Source organism: Canariomyces notabilis (genome assembly GCF_033297395.1).
Source record: "Canariomyces notabilis strain CBS 508.74 unplaced genomic scaffold N656scaffold_5, whole genome shotgun sequence".
Taxonomy (NCBI): domain Eukaryota; kingdom Fungi; phylum Ascomycota; class Sordariomycetes; order Sordariales; family Chaetomiaceae; genus Canariomyces; species Canariomyces notabilis.
Window position 1 is genome coordinate 1108005 of NW_027041827.1, and position 16927 is coordinate 1124931.

Here is a 16927-nt window from a genome sequence, read left to right on the forward strand (position 1 = left end):
ACTTTGCTGGTGGATGGCGCTCTGAGCGATCTTCAACCCCCGTCACCAGCCGCGGCAAAGGCGCTCAGCACACCACCTCCATGCCCGACCAAGATCTTGCTGAGCCTCATGCAAACCCCGCTTTCTCCAGCTTTAAACCCTCTACGACACCATACAGCCATCCTTCAAGTCCGTTTCCTACCGACCGCGCGAGCTGCCGTTCCGCCGCCTCCAGCACCCTGAACCTCGTTGCAGCATTACCCGTAGATGGCAGATGGTCGCGGCCATCTCTTGCACGCCTTGCCGAATCCGCTCTTTCCGAACGGCAGCCCCAATAGTCAGATCGCAAGCGGCCTCTTTCTGAACTCGTTTTTCGTTACCCAACTCATCGCTGCCCAGCCGCCGTCTCTCTCCAAAACCCCGGCCCTCGGCTCTGCGAGCCAGAATATCCGCGGCATGTACGGTCAGAACCACCAACAGGGGCACACCCGTATGAATGGCGCGCCGGCCCGGCAGCAGCCCATGCCCATGCTGTACAACTTCCAGCAGCAGGCGGCTCATGGACACCAAGCCCACCCCCAACACCATCAAGCGATTCAACCAGACCACGGCGGCCATGGCGCCAGCACGGGCATCATGGGCCATTCGGCCTTTTCAAGCGGCGTCTTGCCAAACGCCAGCCCCTTTTCCGGTAGCGCTCTGCAGAACGGAGCCACGTCGAGGGGTGGCCAAACCCAGCAGATCAACGAACACTGGGCGGAACAACTCCGGCTGCACAAGGAAGCCGAACGGGCACATGCCGCTATGACGGAGCAGCACCAACCCCACTACTATGCGAGGTTAAAAGCGGGTGAAAATAGGGGCATCGGCGGCGCCGCCCTCAGCAGCGGGGGTGCGGCACCCGCTGTTGATGGCGAGGATGACCGAAGAAGACCGTGGAGCTTAGACAAGTCCAACAAGCGACAGGACTGGCACAACCTGGACATGAGTGGCCAAGGGTTGCGTGTTCTTGCGCCCCCATTGTTCCACTACGAGTTCTTGCAGGAGCTCTACATTGCCTCCAACAGATTGACCTACCTTCCCGCCGACATTGGTAGGCTCCGCCATCTCCGCCTCCTCGAGGCCTCGAACAACCTCATCTCGGAGCTTCCGCCCGAGATTGGCATGTGCACTAACCTCAAGTCGCTCCTGCTATTCGACAACCAGATCCGCGATCTGCCCTATGAGGTCGGTTCGCTGTACCTCCTGGAGATGCTTGGCATCGACGGGAACCCTCTCAACCCCTCTCTCAAGGAGGAGATCATGGAACGCGGCACAAAGAGCCTTGTGAACATGCTCCTTGAGCAAGCTCCAGGTCAGTATCTCGGCACTCTCTCTATGGAAGACCCCACTGGTTGTTGGCTAATATCGCGGGTCTATAGTGCCCATGCCCCCCATACCGAGAAAACCGGTCGTGGTGCAAGAGGACGTGTCAGCGAATCTTGAGCGGATCAAGATCCTCACCTGGAACATACTCTGCGACAAGTATGCAACTACTACTTTGTACGGTTACACGCCGACCGGCGCGCTGTCGTGGGACTACAGAAAGGAAAGAATCATGCAGGAGATCCGTGATCGGGATGCAGACTTCCTCTGTCTCCAGGAAATTGCCACGGACGTTTTCAGGGAATTCTTCAGTCCCGAGCTCGCTCAGGATGGTTACAAAGGGGTACATTGGCCGAGGCCAAAGGCCAAGACCATGTCTGAAAAGGATGCCCAAGCTGTCGATGGTTGTGCAACCTTTTACAAGGCCAACAAATGGATCTTGCTTGACAAGCAGCTCATCGACTACGCGAACATTGCCATCAACCGCCCGGACATGAAGAATCAGCACGACATCTTTAACCGGGTGATGCCCAAGGACAATATTGGCATCATTTGCTTCTTCGAGAGCAGACAGACTGGAGCACGTGTCATTGTCGCAAATACGCACTTGGCGTGGGAACCGACGCTTGCCGACGTCAAGCTGGTCCAGACGGCCATTCTCATGGAGAACATCACGAGACTGGCCGAAAAGTACGCCAGGTGGCCGCCACTCAAGGACAAGAAAATGATCCAGATGCCACTCGAAGAGGGAGAGCAAAGGGCGGACGTGCCCGAGCCGGGCCCGTCACAAGAGTACAGGAACAACACCGACATACCGCTGCTCGTCTGCGGCGACTACAACTCAACCTCGGACAGCAGCGTGTACGAGCTCCTCTCCAAGGGGCGCGTCGGGCCCAGCCACAACGACTTTGGCGACCACCAGTACGGCAGCTTTACCCGCGACGGTGTCGAGCACCCCTTCAGTATGCGCTCCGCCTATGTCCACCTAGACGGCACTCCCGACGAGCTCACCTTCACCAACTACGTGCCAGGCTTCGCCGAGGTCATCGACTACATCTGGTACTCGACCAACACGCTTGAGGTCGTGGAACTGCTGGGTCCGCCCGACCGCCACCACCTTAAGCGCGTGCCGGGCTTCCCCAACTACCACTTCCCAGCTGACCACATCCAGATCATGGCTGAGCTGGTCATCAAGGCCAGAAAGGACAAGAAAATGGTGCCGGAGCCTGATTTTGGATCGGGGAACGGTGACCGGAGAGGTTGAGCGGGGGAGAGCATCGCTGAGTCGTCATCTCGTCCTTTTCCCTTTGCCCTCAAGAAGGTTCGGTTTGGGTTTTTGTGCGTTGGTGGGGCAGGCATGCAGGCACGCAACTGGTGTTCTGGATTCGAGATGGGGGGCGGATGCTTTGGTCGGTTGGTTGGCTGGTTTGGCTGGTCGGTCGGTCGGTCGGTTTTCCCGGGGGCTCCTGTAGAGAAGGCGGAGGGATGGAATGGGTTGCACATATGGAGAGCGGCTTGTGGCCGGTCGGTTGTCTATTCGTTTGTGCGGCTGCGACAGACTTGCGAATTGAACGGGGAGGTGAGCTAGAGGGGAGGAAAGGAGAAATGTGGATGTGGGCTTCTGAGGACATCATGTAGGAATATATGCCAGCCTTCTTTTTTGGTCGTCGCTTTCTTCCCTTATCTGTTCACCGCTTTTTGCTCTGCTTTGGTGCTTTGTTCTTACTGTTTGCTGCTTCAGAAGCGTCTGCGGTAAATGGGGATTGGCTTGCTTTGGCATGGTACAGTACCACTGGTCCGGTTGGTTCGTATTTGTTTGATCCCTTCTTCTATCACCGTTGCATTGGGGAACCTTCTTTCAAGTCAGGAGAGGCTGCATGGGGGAAGATGGCAGATGCATAGTTTAGAACGTTGTGGTCATGCTTTTCGGATTGGATTATCAAGTGTTCATACCAATGGCAGTGGGCGGAATGTGGCGCGGTTGAGTTCTGTCATTGCGTTCAGCGTGGACCAGATGAGGAATGAAGGCTAAGGGGGGAAATGGGCGTTTGCAGAGAGTTCGCCGGATTTCTTGGTTGTCTTTCTGATCGATACTGCCATGTATTATTGTGTGGTTGCCCGTTCAAAAAGGGAGCAAAGAGACCAGTATATGAGGAACATAGGGGTAATCAACTTCAGGGGCGCAAGAGACTTCCAGCACGCCAAACGGAACCCCTTGAGCTGGACTCGTATCGACAGTCAGCGGGTGAGCATTGCCGCTTGTCACATTTTCTTTCTTCAAACAGTTCGTGAAAACACTTGCCGCGATGGCCCGATGTAGAGATACACCAAGATGCCAGTGGCAGCCCAGAATTCTTTGGGCCTCAATGTAAATTGAATCATGCTGTAATATTAAATCGCGATACTGTAAATGTCTTTCACCCAACCGCGACCAAATGAATGTCCAAGAATCTCATAAGTCGTCAAGCGGCATGGCATCGTCGTCCATGCCAAACCCTTGCCGAGAAAGCGGCACCGATGATGTTTTCCTCTCAGCCAGCTCGCTCAAGACATTCAGGTCCGAGACGGGCACATACAAGCCCGCGATCCCGCCCATCGCCACGACGACTGCATTCCACCGGTCCGCATTTCCCATCTTGTCTTCATCCTCTTCAAGTATCGTGTATCCGTTCCACCTCGTCACAATCCCCTTCAACCCGAGAAGGCACTCCCAACCCCTACTTGTACTTGTACTCCTCCCAGGAGCCCCAGCCGCTGTACTTGTGCTCGCCGCGCCAACACTTCCTCCGCCACCGCAACACACCAACAACTTGAAACCCCTACCAAGAGGTCCCGGTCCCCTACGCCGCCTCCAAGGCGGCGGCCATCTTGCGCTTAAAGATGCGCGCAATGACCTCCGCGTTGGGGCCGAACGAGCCCGCAGCCAGGACATCGCGTTTCTGGACCTTGATGAACTGGACCCCCTTGTTGTTTCCGTTGGTTGCTCCGTTTTGGCTCTTATCGACCGCCTCGCAGACGGCCTTGACGATGGCCTCGTACTCGTCGTCGGTGAAGCCGCCGCCAAAGAAGACGGCCTGGGGGGTCTTGCGCTGGGCCGGGTCGGTGACGGCCGCGTTGGTGCCCAACCCCGACGCGGGCACCTTGGTCAGGTCGCCTGCGAAGAGCGCTGGTAGCTCTTCCAAGGCTGAAGGCAGCGAGAGGGAGCAGTGGACGACTTTCGGATTTGTAAGTTCCCCCGGTAAGAGGGGAGTTGGTGTAAGTTAAGTAGAGCACGAAACGAAGGAGAGTGTTGAAGCGGAGGATGATAGGGTTGGATGGAAGGGGAGTTTGTTTGAAGCCTGGTTGTTTGATGACCAAAGGGGGAGTTCACAAAAGATTTCAGGAGGAGTAGTTCGAGTAGATACCACTACCAACCTTCATACTCTGGGAGAAGCTTTTCGGAAACGGACTCGGCAATCTTGGAGTCCTTGCCGTATGTGGCAACAGGAATGGGGGCGGTGGTGGTGGCCATTGCTGAGGAATCTCAAGAAGGAATATATGCAAAAACTGGTATGGCAAGGGTAGGTATGTGACTGAGAGGGAAGGTCCTCAAAGGGGGCAGTGTACGATACAGGCCGCAAGGGTCGGCAGCCTTCCCGTTTCCCGAGTAAGGATGAGATGGGAACTAAGATCTGCGATGCGGCGGCTGAAGACGGTGAAGGACGAGCTGTACAAGAATGCGCAGGTGGCCGTGTCTCTTGGTCGCCTGAGAGCAAGATCGAACCCCGCCTTGGTGGCTCACTTATTTATAGCCCCCTTTTTCAAGCCATTCTCATGGATCGCAAAAGAATAGGCTCGCACTCGCAAAGCCGTTGCGCTTTGTTCATCAGGCAACATGCCATATCGGAGTCTGAGAGTTTGAGGGTCGGCAAACTCTGTTTGGCCTCCTTTGCGTCCGATGGGGTATGTAGCATCACCGTGTAGGACTGACAGTCGGTGACCGATGAATGTCAGCAAGCCAACAACAAGGCCATGGGTGTTCTGGAGAGCTGGCGTCATTGGGTGGACGTTGGGTTGGGGGAAGCCCGTCCCGAATCAGCCGCATTTCTTCTTTCCCCCGCTTTGCAGTCGTGGCACCCGCTCGCCTTGCACTTCTGCTTTGTATTGTGGCACAGCCTTCCTGGGAGTAGGAGCGTTTTTATGAATGGGATAGGTTGGCCTTCATGTGACTTGAGTTTGTCCCCAGGTTTAATTCCGGCGTCAATGCGTGCGTGCGGAGAGGGGGCTGTGGACGCCGCCAAGCGAACCGAATGCGTGGAATCAGCAAAGCCAGATTGCTATGTATAGCTGGGCGACGCGTCTGCATATAGCCTCGTTCTGCCAAAGTTGTGGCGCGTTAAGTCGGTGACGCGAAGGACGTAGCAACGGCTGTTGCATGGCAGCGGGTACACTGAGCAGACAGGAACACATTTGGCTGTATCCGTATCTCATCCATTCCGCCGGAAAATCTGGCTCAAATCCACGAGGCATGAGACGCGAAGCTGTCGTTCTTCCAGGCGGTGTAGGCATCGCTTGATCCCGCAACTCAAGCCTGATATCTCTTAGCCCCTTGCAGGAACAAGCTTTCCACCGCCGTCTCAGATTGAAGAACCCATTGGATCCGTCTTCTTGCCATTATCCAGCGAACGAAAGGTCGTGCCAAGCCCATCTCCCCAAACACAGTCAGATCTTCTTGCGCTCAAAACCATGCCCCTTGAACCAGCAAAGCTCAGCGGCGCCGATGCCCAAGCACCATGTAAACACAAACCCAAGCAGTCAACAGGAGTTAGACATCAAGTCTATTATTACAACCAGCTAGACCGCGCTTATCAGTCATGGCTAGGTATCATGACAGACGCGGAACAACCAGTACACCGTTCAACCAACCCGTTTCAAGTCGCCGCGTGGTATTTCCATTTGACGCGAACATATCCCACCAGTAGCCCAACTTCCCACATATCCACCATTAAATTCGAGGGCAGTAGTAATCCAACCCGAACCTCAAGACGCCCCGCCTCGCTACAACACCTCCAAGATCCAACTGAACAAACAAACAAGTAGTGACAAAGGAAATTTTTGTTCGATGACGAATTTATGCGCAATCTGGTGCTGTTTCCGACCCCAAAAGGAACCCTCCACTCGTATGCGCCGAGGACTTCCAAGGACGCAGCAAGGACGCTAAGCAAGGCCAATTGATATAGCAGAAAAGCCCCAGACTCCAGTATAAATGCCAAATGCCGGTTTCAAGATGTTCTATGGGGAGCAAGGAAAGAAAACAAAGAGTGTCGGGTACGGAGGTTCACCGGAGGGCCCTTCCTGTACCATGTTGCGGCCGGGGAAGGCGTTGATTCGGTACTCTTTGGGGTCCCGGATTCCATCAGAAGCTGTAGGCTAATCGGATCAACGTCCCCCGGACCAGCGTCACTACCTAGGAAGCGTGTTGAAATCCATATCCGGACCCATCGAGTTGATCCCCAGCGTACCTAGCGTGTTCATGTCCGAGTTGGCTCGTTGAAGCGCCTGGAAGTCACCTACTGTACGTATTTGTGGTAGGCCCATGGCGAAGCTGTTTGATCGTTGTGGCGGTGCCCTAGCTAACAGGCTGCTGTTGCCAACAGCCTGGCCGAGACTTGTGCCTATCCCAGCAGCAAGTCCCTGGTTGAGATGAATCTGTGATGCAAGACGTATGTTGGGTGGCGGGTTAACGTTGGTGGCAGTAATTCCTTGCATCTGGGCGTTCGGGGCCGGAAATGAGGATGCTGGCGGTTGAGAGTGGTGTGTTTGCTGGTTATTTAGACCGCCCGAAGTTGCCATGTTTGAAGGAGGAGGTGCATGGCCAATTGGACTCATGACCATCTCGGGCATCGAATTGAAGTCCGTTGGCAAGCCGTGAGGTATATCCATACCGGGAGACATGATCGCCGGCGAGCTGACAAACGGTGAGTTCATATCGTTGCCGCTCGACGGGGCACCCGTCGGACTACTGGAATCCGAGTTCATGTCGTCGAGATGGGGGACTGCAAACTTATTGTCGAAGTCCCCTGCGGAGTAGACAGGTGGTTGAGCCATGCCAGCATTCCCAAACCCGTCGAAGATATCAATGTTGCAAGGGGCTGCGTTCTCGGGAGCGTTTTGCAGCATCGGGCTGGCCAACTTGGGAAGGGCGGCCTGGACCTTGCTCAGCAATAGGGGGAGGAAGTGATGCTCTCCATTGCGAAGAACTGTAACAATGTTCAGAATCTTGCGCAGCTGCTCGTGAGGACCGGGTGTGAACGAAGTCCGGGGTGCCGGTTGCGCGGCGAGTATCTCAGTCAAGGAGCAGGTGACGTTAAGCAGATGTTCGGCAAGGCCAAGGCCGTGCAAGCCGAGGTTGCCGGGAAAGTGGGACACCATTGGAAGCAGACCGTTGATGGTATCCACATATGGGACTCCAGAATCATTCCCATTGCCGTTAGCCATGCTCAGTTCCCAAGCCTTGTGCTTGAGCCACTGCTGGTTTACTTGCATTTCGGAGAGCTGAGCCTGTGTGTCGTTGGGATAGGGCGCCAAGACTTCCTGGAGCTGCTTTTCCAAGGCTGAGAGATACGAATCGGAACAATCACGCTTCGTCTTCATCCACAGAGGGAGAAGAGTCTCGTCAAATCCACGAAACAGATCAATCTGGCGCAGGAAAGTGGGTGCATGGTGGAGAAAGGGGTCTGCAGGATGATCTCCAGAAGACGGCGGGTTTATAGTGGCCTGGAGCGTCAGAGGCCGGTTGTGCTGCAAGGCGTAGGCACTAGACACCATGCTTGTCAGCTTCAAACATCAGATCAGGCCACAAGAAGTGACTCTTACCGCTCAGTTATGAAGAGTAGCCAGAACAGCCGCCTGCGTCTGGATGCATCAATGTTATCACTGGTATCGTACTGCAGGTATGTCCGTTCCTCATTCATCCGGATGATATGTGCCATTGTCGTAGCTTCGCGCAAGTAGAACCACGCCTTGTCGTGCATGTCAAGCCCATGGTGGACCGCGAAAAGGAAATAGCTCGTGCAGAGACTGTTAATAGTTGGAGAGGCTACGTAGTCGTAGCCCTTGCGAACACGGATCGTCTCATCCATTAGCAGCGAGCTGGTGAGGATGTTCCCGCCAAACATCATGTCTGGGTTAAATGGATCGTTTACGGGCATTCCCATGGTTGGCAGCACCATGCCCGGCTGCAGGCAGACAAATGCGCAGAGTGACGTGAGAAGACAGTAGGTATCCAGATTTTGATCCATGCACATCGTGTCCTGTTCCAGGCGCTGGGGGTCGAGTATCGGCATCATCGGATACATATGGGCGAAGAAAAACTCGATGCACGCCTTGAGCGTCTCCTTGGACAAAAGCCGCGGGTTCGGCGCAAGAGTCGGGCTTGATGCGACGCCATTCATTCCGCTTTGAAGCTTGGCTGAGAGGCTGGTTTGTCGCTGCGTCTCTTTCAACTCGTTAATCACCTTGGCTCGTGAGCCTTTGGGGCCCTTTTTCTGGGGAATTGCATTATATGTGCAAGCCAGCTGCGAGGCCGAACAATTGCGGCATGGATTGATGCCATCGCACCTGACCTTGCGACGATGGCAGGCGTCGCAGGCCCGCTTCACCGCCGTCGTCATGGTGTCGAACGTGTGATGCTACCTGCAAGCCCGTTCAATTGCTGAATTCGGCGAAGAAGGAGCCCGTGTCCGGAGGCAAGCATCCACAGCCCTATTTTCAGATGAAATCCAGCGCGCTGGGACGGTCTGGGGCGATGGTGCGCAATCGTGGAGACTCCAGAGAAGTCGATTGCAGCAATCTGGGGTTGAATCGGCCCGTCAGACTGGTCGGTTAAGATCGCTGGGACCGCACGATGGGTCGTGGACAGAGTTGACTGGCAAAGACGGCCCCTAGCAAAACTAAAACATCAATGAGTGAACTACGTCCCCCAGCGCTGCAGTAGACAATTCGCACCTGGCCACAACGTGTTGTGGTGTTGTTTGTCGACACTCAAAACGGGAGCAGGACGTCGGCAAAGAAGGGGAGAGGAATCAAAAAGGGACGGGAAATGAAGAAATGGGACGGAGGCCAGGATGAAAAGCGAAACGTCGAGTGGGAAATGGGCCCCAGCCTGGCCAGTGCACTATGTAATTACCGAACTAACGGTAATAATCTTGTTACGGAATGGCGGCTATGCTGACTGATGAAGCTAGGCTCGGCACTAGAATTGACGACTCTTCCCTGCTCTCAACGAAACGGAGCTCATTTTCTCAGCGCAGAGTGCGGAGGCGCATGAAGACCATTTTGGCGCATCGCCTGGAGCGCTGGGAGTTGTATCAAAGACGCGACAGGGAATCGCCGTGGCCTTTCCATTCTGTACGAATATGTAGCTGTATGCACTCGGTGTATGTACAAAATTGTGCAGCGATATCTATGGAGCAGCCTTAACTGTTCCAATGGCCATACTGCTGCAAATCTTTCCGACCATAGAGCGCCGGCGTTCCCCGTTGCAGCCGGAGATAGTTAGGTTTTCGATTTGATGATATCCTACGGAGTAGACCTTATTGACTATAATTAAGGTCAGCACAGTCCTGTATTGCATTGTACAGGAGGTTCGGTCATTGAGATCCGACTGTCTCACTCTGTAACTGTAGCCGGACCGTTGGATCGACGATTTCACTTGAAGGGAAGATGGCCGCCTTGCGATCGAGCTGCCACAAGATCTGTAGCCGCCAACTACGTTGTAGATGAACAGGCCCCAAGGTATTCATAGTTGAACAGAGGTTCGTTCCCTGCGTTGTTATGTACAGTACCTTGTTTCAATCAGTGCCTCAAAAAATAGACAAGAGTAAGACGGATCGGAAAACGGTGGTGCATATACTACGTACAGGGCACTATGTACTTTCGTACTCCGCACTCGCGGACATTGTGGGATTTAGCCAATCACAGCCCGCATGGTTAAGGAAACGTTCGATGCATCTGGGTAACGTTGATGCATTAGGAAGGTGCTTGCATGTTTCGATCTCCGTTTAGCCACGCTAACTTCAGGTGAATGAAATTCAAGGAGTGCACCAGTCTCCTTGCCCGAACACGCAGAGTCCAGGTCATAATGTGTATCCGTATGTACGATATTTATATACTCTACGAAGTACAACAATATCTACTCCGTGTTCCTGGGCTTATTGGGTTGCCCGATTCATTGTCTTGCATTCCCCGTTTCTCGCCATTCATGTCCAATCTAGCTATTCGCAACCTGAGTTCAGTACACGTATGGGTGATATATTTGGGGCATCGGACATCACGAAGAGTGTATCCTTGTTGCTTTTGGGGTTTTGGATCCTCGCTGCCAGCGTGCACTGACAAGCTGCCAAGTGCCAATTCATCAAGGCGCGACACGCATCTGCCGAGAACCGGCAATCCTGCTCCTAACACTAACAGTGATTATGGAGTACTTCGTAAACACCAAAGATCCTTAAAACATAGTGTAATGCACGCCTGGTTGATAATGTTACCTACCTTAGACATCCAGTGGATGATGACTGTGCTTTCGTACAATACAGAATGATCCGAGGCAATGGGTCAGGGTCAAAGTACATAGGTCACCGACAGTCGAACCCTGCGATACCGCCTACCTTATGCGCGACATCCTGTCATCCGAACGATGGTGTGGATACGGATTCCTGCGCAGTGCGCACCGTTCCAGTCTCCGACTCACCCGTGCCTAGGTATGTACTCCGTACTGTGTACGGCAAATGGCAAAGAAACCGTTCAACAGACCGTTTCTTTGGTTGACAGCGGGGAAAGAAGAAACGGGGACGAGGTTGCATTGAAGGAGTGGTAAAAGCTGGGGCCGAGCCTTGGGAATGCGGAGGATCCCTAGCATATTCTGCCCTGGCCGCCCACAATCGGGCCGACAAGGCTGAGGGCAGCTCCATGCCACTCCGCCCAATCAGATCTTTTACCAGATTCCTGATCCTCACTCAGCCTTGCTCCCTGACTTCGAGCATCACGGTCAGCACTACTCCGTACTCCGAGTACAACCGCACTGGGACGCATTCGTGCTAAACACAGAGAACCTTGTGTCGATTGCTGCTCCAATGCAAAGGGCTAGGCAATCAACCTAGTCTCGCCCGCTTAACCTTGTCCGACAAACCTCAGCCTGACACCCGCTTCCTCGACTGTCATACACCTATCAATGCGCCGCATATCTTACCCATGAGCCATGTTTCCGTGATGGCCAGGTCCGTGGCGACTGTGGAACGTGTAGGATAATACAATATTACCAAAGTCAGTCTAATCGTGCTTTAGTACAGTCTGCCCCCAAATCCCCCACGACGGGATCACTTAACAGCAATTGTCAACCCACTATTCGAAATCCGGCAGTCTCCATCCAGCCTTTCAGAGCAAAGCTCTTGCCAGTAGGCCCGATCTTTCAAGCCTGACAAACAGGACTTGTTGTGTAGCTGGTCAACCGCTGTCAGTGATGGTTTGGAACCTCGAAGCCCCTTAACGTTAGGTGCTGCACGACCCTATCTGTACTCCAGTTGGTCCGGGTCGTGGTTCGGACCGATGCAAGTGTCTGAGCCTGAACAACCCCACTTTATAGGTTCAATTCAGCTGGGCAGCAAGCTGTAGTCGGTATCGCTTCGAGATCATCTGTTCCACATCTATTCGTGAGGTGTCCTTTGCAGCTAGAGCCGCTACCCCATCTCTAGTCGGTCCTTTGTGCCTAGACATCGAACAATGGGAAGCCGCCTGCTTGACCATCTCCTTCCTTGGCTCGGGGTTGGCGAGGAGAATGGCCCGAGAGAAAGGCCTCTCTCCGCGCGTTGACCAGCGACAGATCTTTCTTGCTGCAGAGACTATCATCTTAGGTTGCCTCCAGGCAACAGTCGGCCCGTCATTTGCGTATCGAACTACAGCGCGGAAGCCAAGCCCTTCACACACCGGGCAGTAGGAACCTGGGAACCTACACATATCCATGCTGAACCCAAAAATACCGGAACGCCCAAAAGACCCAGCCAAACAGCCCAGCCCATGATTACGCGGCCATTCTCATAACTCAAAGCTCTCCCTTGGGCCTCTTGGGAAGATACCTGACCAAAGGGGCGCAGTTTCCCGCCTCCTCTTCTCTACCAAGATCTTGGGCTGGCACAAATTGGCCCGTCTGCAAGCTCCCCTTGATGAAGTAGACATACCGGACCTCTTGCAGAATGTCCGCCCCGCCGCCGTTGCATTTCAACACCACTCTGCCGCCGGTGAACCTCTCCAGTGCCCTTTGGACGTCAGCCAGCGCGTAGTGTCGCCCAGAGTCTGGCACGATGCCCGCCTTCTCGAGGGCTCTGTAGGTATCGAGCGTGCGGAAGAGAGCGGCCGCCCGGGTGAAGTAGTCGACAACCTCGAGCCCGGGCTTGTGCGCTGCGCCGTAGCATCGAGGGGAGAGCGTGTTGATGCATGTTGCGTAATTGTTATATTCGGTCTCCCAGAGGAGGGAGTTTGGCCCTCTATGGATAAACGAAGGGTTTAGGAACTCCAAGCTCGTTGGATGGGGGATGGGGATAACTTACGACGCCGCGGGCCAGTAGCGGCTCATGAACTTTAGGAGATTGTCTTGGCCATAATTCCGCAGCACAGTGGCGATGTCGGTGTAATATGGAGCCAGGTGGCAGTATTGATCATGATGAGTGCCATCGCAGAGAACGGGCCTGATGTATTAGCGGTCAAGGTCAGCGCTGGTCCTTCGGCTCTGTCCTCCTAGTCTGCCGGGCTAAGGTTTGCCTCTTTTGACTGGAACCGCGGGAGAGAATGAGAGCATCTCATACCGTAAGCCACGCAACGTCCAATCCTCCTCAATGCCGCTAGCAGGCACCCGCTGGTCCCATGATTGTATGAGCAGGATCCGGCCGCCAGGGTGGACGAAACAGCACGAGTCGCCAGCGACAGCCGTTTTGTTGTGGCAGCTCATTGGCCCGTCGTCAATTGGACACCTCGGTGCGCCGCTGAGAGGTTCGTATGGGGAGACATTGCGCAGGTTGCTATCAAAGAGTGGGAGCTGCGAGAGGAAGTTGCTTGCATAGGAAACGAGGGCACGCAGCGAAGGCGCCATGGCGCCGCCGAGATAGTAATTCGGAATCGCAGTCAGTGTGGGTGAATAAGCCTCGTCGATGCGATCGGAAATTCAAGCTGGTATTACTGCGAGATACAATGAACACACTGCTGATCGACGGGAACGGCTTTGGGATGGGATGAAGTCAAGAACCAGAGGATAGGACCTGAACATCCCTGGCTGTTAAGGGCTTGGCGCTGCACCCCAGGCCCTAGTGTTAAACCGCCAACACAACCGAGACATGAACCTTGTGAGTCGCGCAATCAGATTTGCAACGTCCGATGCCATACCGAAGGCTCCGCAGTCACGACAGACATCGAACACTGCGGATTTATCACCACAAATGCCATATAAAGAGTACATGCGATTCGCTTGTTGAAGTGCTAGCCCATTCATTTGCTGTTGTCAATAGCCGTACCTGAAAACCGCCACAATGAAGGATCATATAATCTCTATCACCTTCACAAGCATCCGCCCCTGATTACAGGTAGAAGTCATCCCTACCGAAACCACCAAGAGGATAACAATACAACCATCACCAGAAACTAAAGCGCCCCCTACTTCTCTGGCAATACAGCCTACAGTGCACATCAAGATGGCTCCTCATTCATCGGATTATTTTCCCCCTCCCATAACCTACCACCCTATCACCTCCCCAGAGATGCCGAAACAGACCTTCATCCTCCTCCATGGCCGGGGTTCGAGCGCATCCAAATTCGCCCCGGCTCTCCTCTCCACGCCCTTCCAATCACCTCCCACCCACACCCCCTTAGCCGCTCCAAGCGACCTGGTCTCATCACAACCGCCACAACCCGCCCTGGAGAGGCCAGATCCAGAAGCCCAATCGCAACCTCAACCTCAAATATCATCACCACTCACGCTGAAAACCGCCTTCCCCACAGCAAAACTCCTCTTCCCTTGCGCGCCCCGGCAGCGCGCAACAATCTACAAACGCAGCCGCATCAACCAGTGGTTTGACTCCTGGCACATGGACCTCAACCTCGACGTCAATGTGGACAATAACAACAACGAGGATCTATCCTCCCACCAACGCCTTCACCACCACCAACAGCAGCAGCAGCAGCAACAGCGGTGGTGGCGGCAGTTCGAAGGCGAGGAGTGGCGTGCCGTTGATGGGCTGCACGCTACCGTCGCGCATCTTCACGAGCTGATCCGCAAGGAGGCCGCACTCGTCGGCGGGCCGGGGAATATCTTTCTCGGCGGGATCAGCCAAGGTTGCGCCGCTGGGCTGGTGGCGCTTCTTTTGTGGGACGGAGAGAGGTTGGGGGGCTATCTAGGGATGTGCGGGTGGTTGCCATTTGAGCGAGCAATGAGCAGTATTGTTTCTGATAATGGGAAGCAGCAGAAGCGGGAATTGAGTTCTGCAGATGATTATTGGGAGAAGGGGTTTGATCCCTTTGTGCGCGACGGAAACGTCGAGAATGAGGAGCCAGCTGACGGAGCTGCTCGCGCTGTGAAGGTGTTGATAGAGAAGCTGGAACTAGATTTGAAACCACCACCCTCGCGTCCACGGTCGTTTGATACCCCTATCTTTCTTGGTCATGGGGATCAAGATGAAAACGTGGCCATGGCGCGTGGCAAAGAGGCAGCGGAGTGCTTGAGAGCCCTGGGCTTCGATGTCTCGTGGAGTGAGTACCAGGGCCTGGGCCACTGGTATTCCGCAGAAATGCTCACAGACATGACGATCTTCCTGAGGGCCAGGGCTGGTTGCGAGAAAGAAAATGAGACGTTCGTGACTGGCATTACTGCATAACACTCAAGCTGTCCCTCCCTATGCTCTCCCCCAGTCTAAACCTCCATCCATACAAATGCCAAAATTCAACGCCGAAGTACCCTCACAATGAACCGAAACACCGATTATGCCCGAGCCACCACCCACTCACAGACCGCAATTGGTGAGAGGCACCTGCGCGACGGCCGCATCGACGCGGCCCAAAGCCTCAGCCCGCCCATTTGTCAGATCGTTCATGGCGCGGAGTCCGATGTTAAGACCCGAGCCAGCATGGTCAATAGCCAGAACGTTGATGGTCTTGCCGTTGTACGAGACCGACCAGCAGGTGCCGCAGTTGCCCGAGTTCCAGCCGCCAATAGCTTCGGAGCCGCCGATGTAGGGGAAGTTCTTCACATCGCCTTGAACCTTCCAGTTGTACTTCCACATGACGCCGTTGGTGCCGTCCGAGCAAGCCACTGCGGTGAGCGAGCGGTTTGCGTCATCATAACCAGCGTCATAAGAGACTATGGAGGCGCGATGTTGGTGTCAGTGTTGGCTCAATAGGCTGCAGGCAGTGCAAAGGGGGATAGCGGGGGCCCAGCATACCTGTGGTTGACGAAGCTGCGGCGAAGACAGAGAGGATGCTGAGGATCTTGGAGAACTGCATCTTGATGGGTGGATTGGGACTGATATTGGTGAATGAAGATGATGGCTTGAAGAAATGTGGAAGACTGCTGTCTGAGATCTGTTTGTGGATTGATGAATGTTGTTCTGGTGATGAGCAAGCCAAGTGAAGCAAGTTGTCTGGAGAAGAAGAAGAAGATCGGGAGAGGTTCAGGTCGGGCAGTGTCCATTATATCCTTGAGGTGCTGCCCTCTTGGGGTCCTTCCTCGCTTCCCCGGAGGAGGAGTGCTCTGTCCATGATCAACCAGGTTCTGGCGAGCTCTGGCAACCGCAGCCGTTGACACTCCACTGCTGAGGAGTACGTACGGTGCCGTCGACCGTCCTCACCTAATACGGCAGCTCCTTCCCTTGTGTCGTCATAGCCTCGGTCTTCCGCAAATTCTCCCCGTCTGAGGTGAGGCGACAATGGCAACCGCCAATGGAAGCTGCATCCATCCGGCTGTCACCTCAACGGCCATCGCAAGAATGCAGGTGCTCATCGCAGAAAACCGCTGCACCTGCCAGCTTGACGATGGAACAGCTGCTTACATAGTGCTTTCCTTTCGTATTCCGAGGTTTGTCGCTGATTGCGGCGCAGAGATGCAACTGCAGTCAAGGATCGGCACTTGACCACCCTCGTATTCCACGGCTAATCCGCCCACCGTACCACTTCTGATGGAGCACAAAGCCGATCCGATGCGGAGCTGGCACGACCCGCATGCATAGTACTATAAGATATGCACCGCAAACCCTACGATTGCCGGAGCTGCGGGGCCGCAGGTGCCGTGGAATGGCTGACCAGGTGACACCAAGAACCGGGCACTCGTCCGAACGAGTAGGTGCAAACCGTAAGGGTTTGTATACGTAGCAAGCGAGGGGCCTCATTCTGGATTCTTCCGTCATCCGTCCGCCTGTCATACGTGCTTAACTTGAGAATCAGGTCTCAGGCTCCACGACGTCGCTCGTACTGAGATGTCGTGACAGGATAAACAGTAGCCGCCTTCTACGCTAGAGCTATAAGTGCTCAACGCTCATGGAACGAACAGGGCCTCGCCTTGACCGGGATGTGG

General features: G+C 54.6%; 6 protein-coding genes across 6 annotated transcripts; 2 read left to right on the forward strand and 4 right to left on the reverse strand.

The window, feature by feature from the left end:
• Positions 1-246: 246 nt before the first annotated feature.
• On the forward strand, positions 247-2608 carry N656DRAFT_704784 (uncharacterized protein; the record flags this gene model as incomplete). Its single annotated transcript, XM_064811206.1, has 2 exons — positions 247-1333; positions 1401-2608. 2 exons carry the CDS (start codon positions 247-249, stop codon positions 2606-2608), a joined length of 2295 nt encoding a protein of 764 aa, XP_064672408.1.
• Positions 2609-4184: 1576 nt separating this feature from the next.
• Positions 4185-4855, reverse strand: N656DRAFT_796457 (uncharacterized protein; the record flags this gene model as incomplete). Its single annotated transcript, XM_064817528.1, has 2 exons — positions 4185-4558; positions 4759-4855. 2 exons carry the CDS (start codon positions 4853-4855, stop codon positions 4185-4187), a joined length of 471 nt encoding a protein of 156 aa, XP_064672409.1.
• A 1931-nt stretch (positions 4856-6786) lies between these two features.
• N656DRAFT_704789 (uncharacterized protein) lies at positions 6787-8996 on the reverse strand (the record flags this gene model as incomplete). The annotated part of the gene is made up of 2 exons (XM_064811208.1): positions 6787-8140; positions 8200-8996. 2 exons carry the CDS (start codon positions 8994-8996, stop codon positions 6787-6789), a joined length of 2151 nt encoding a protein of 716 aa, XP_064672410.1.
• Positions 8997-11962: 2966 nt separating this feature from the next.
• On the reverse strand, positions 11963-13651 carry N656DRAFT_777025 (ribonuclease Trv). The gene is made up of 3 exons (XM_064814745.1): positions 13179-13651; positions 12924-13061; positions 11963-12860 (listed from the first exon to the last, which is right to left on the reverse strand). The coding sequence occupies exons 1-3, from the start codon at positions 13460-13462 to the stop codon at positions 12419-12421; spliced, it is 864 nt and encodes a 287-aa protein (XP_064672411.1). The 5' UTR covers positions 13463-13651; the 3' UTR covers positions 11963-12418.
• A 67-nt stretch (positions 13652-13718) lies between these two features.
• On the forward strand, positions 13719-15245 carry N656DRAFT_777026 (alpha/beta-hydrolase). Its single transcript, XM_064814746.1, has one exon. It carries the CDS (start codon positions 14058-14060, stop codon positions 15234-15236), a length of 1179 nt encoding a protein of 392 aa, XP_064672412.1. The 5' UTR covers positions 13719-14057; the 3' UTR covers positions 15237-15245.
• Positions 15246-15362: 117 nt separating this feature from the next.
• On the reverse strand, positions 15363-15861 carry N656DRAFT_766989 (uncharacterized protein; the record flags this gene model as incomplete). Its single annotated transcript, XM_064813524.1, has 2 exons — positions 15363-15718; positions 15801-15861. The coding sequence occupies 2 exons, from the start codon at positions 15859-15861 to the stop codon at positions 15363-15365; spliced, it is 417 nt and encodes a 138-aa protein (XP_064672413.1).
• Between the last annotated feature and the right edge of the window lie 1066 nt (positions 15862-16927).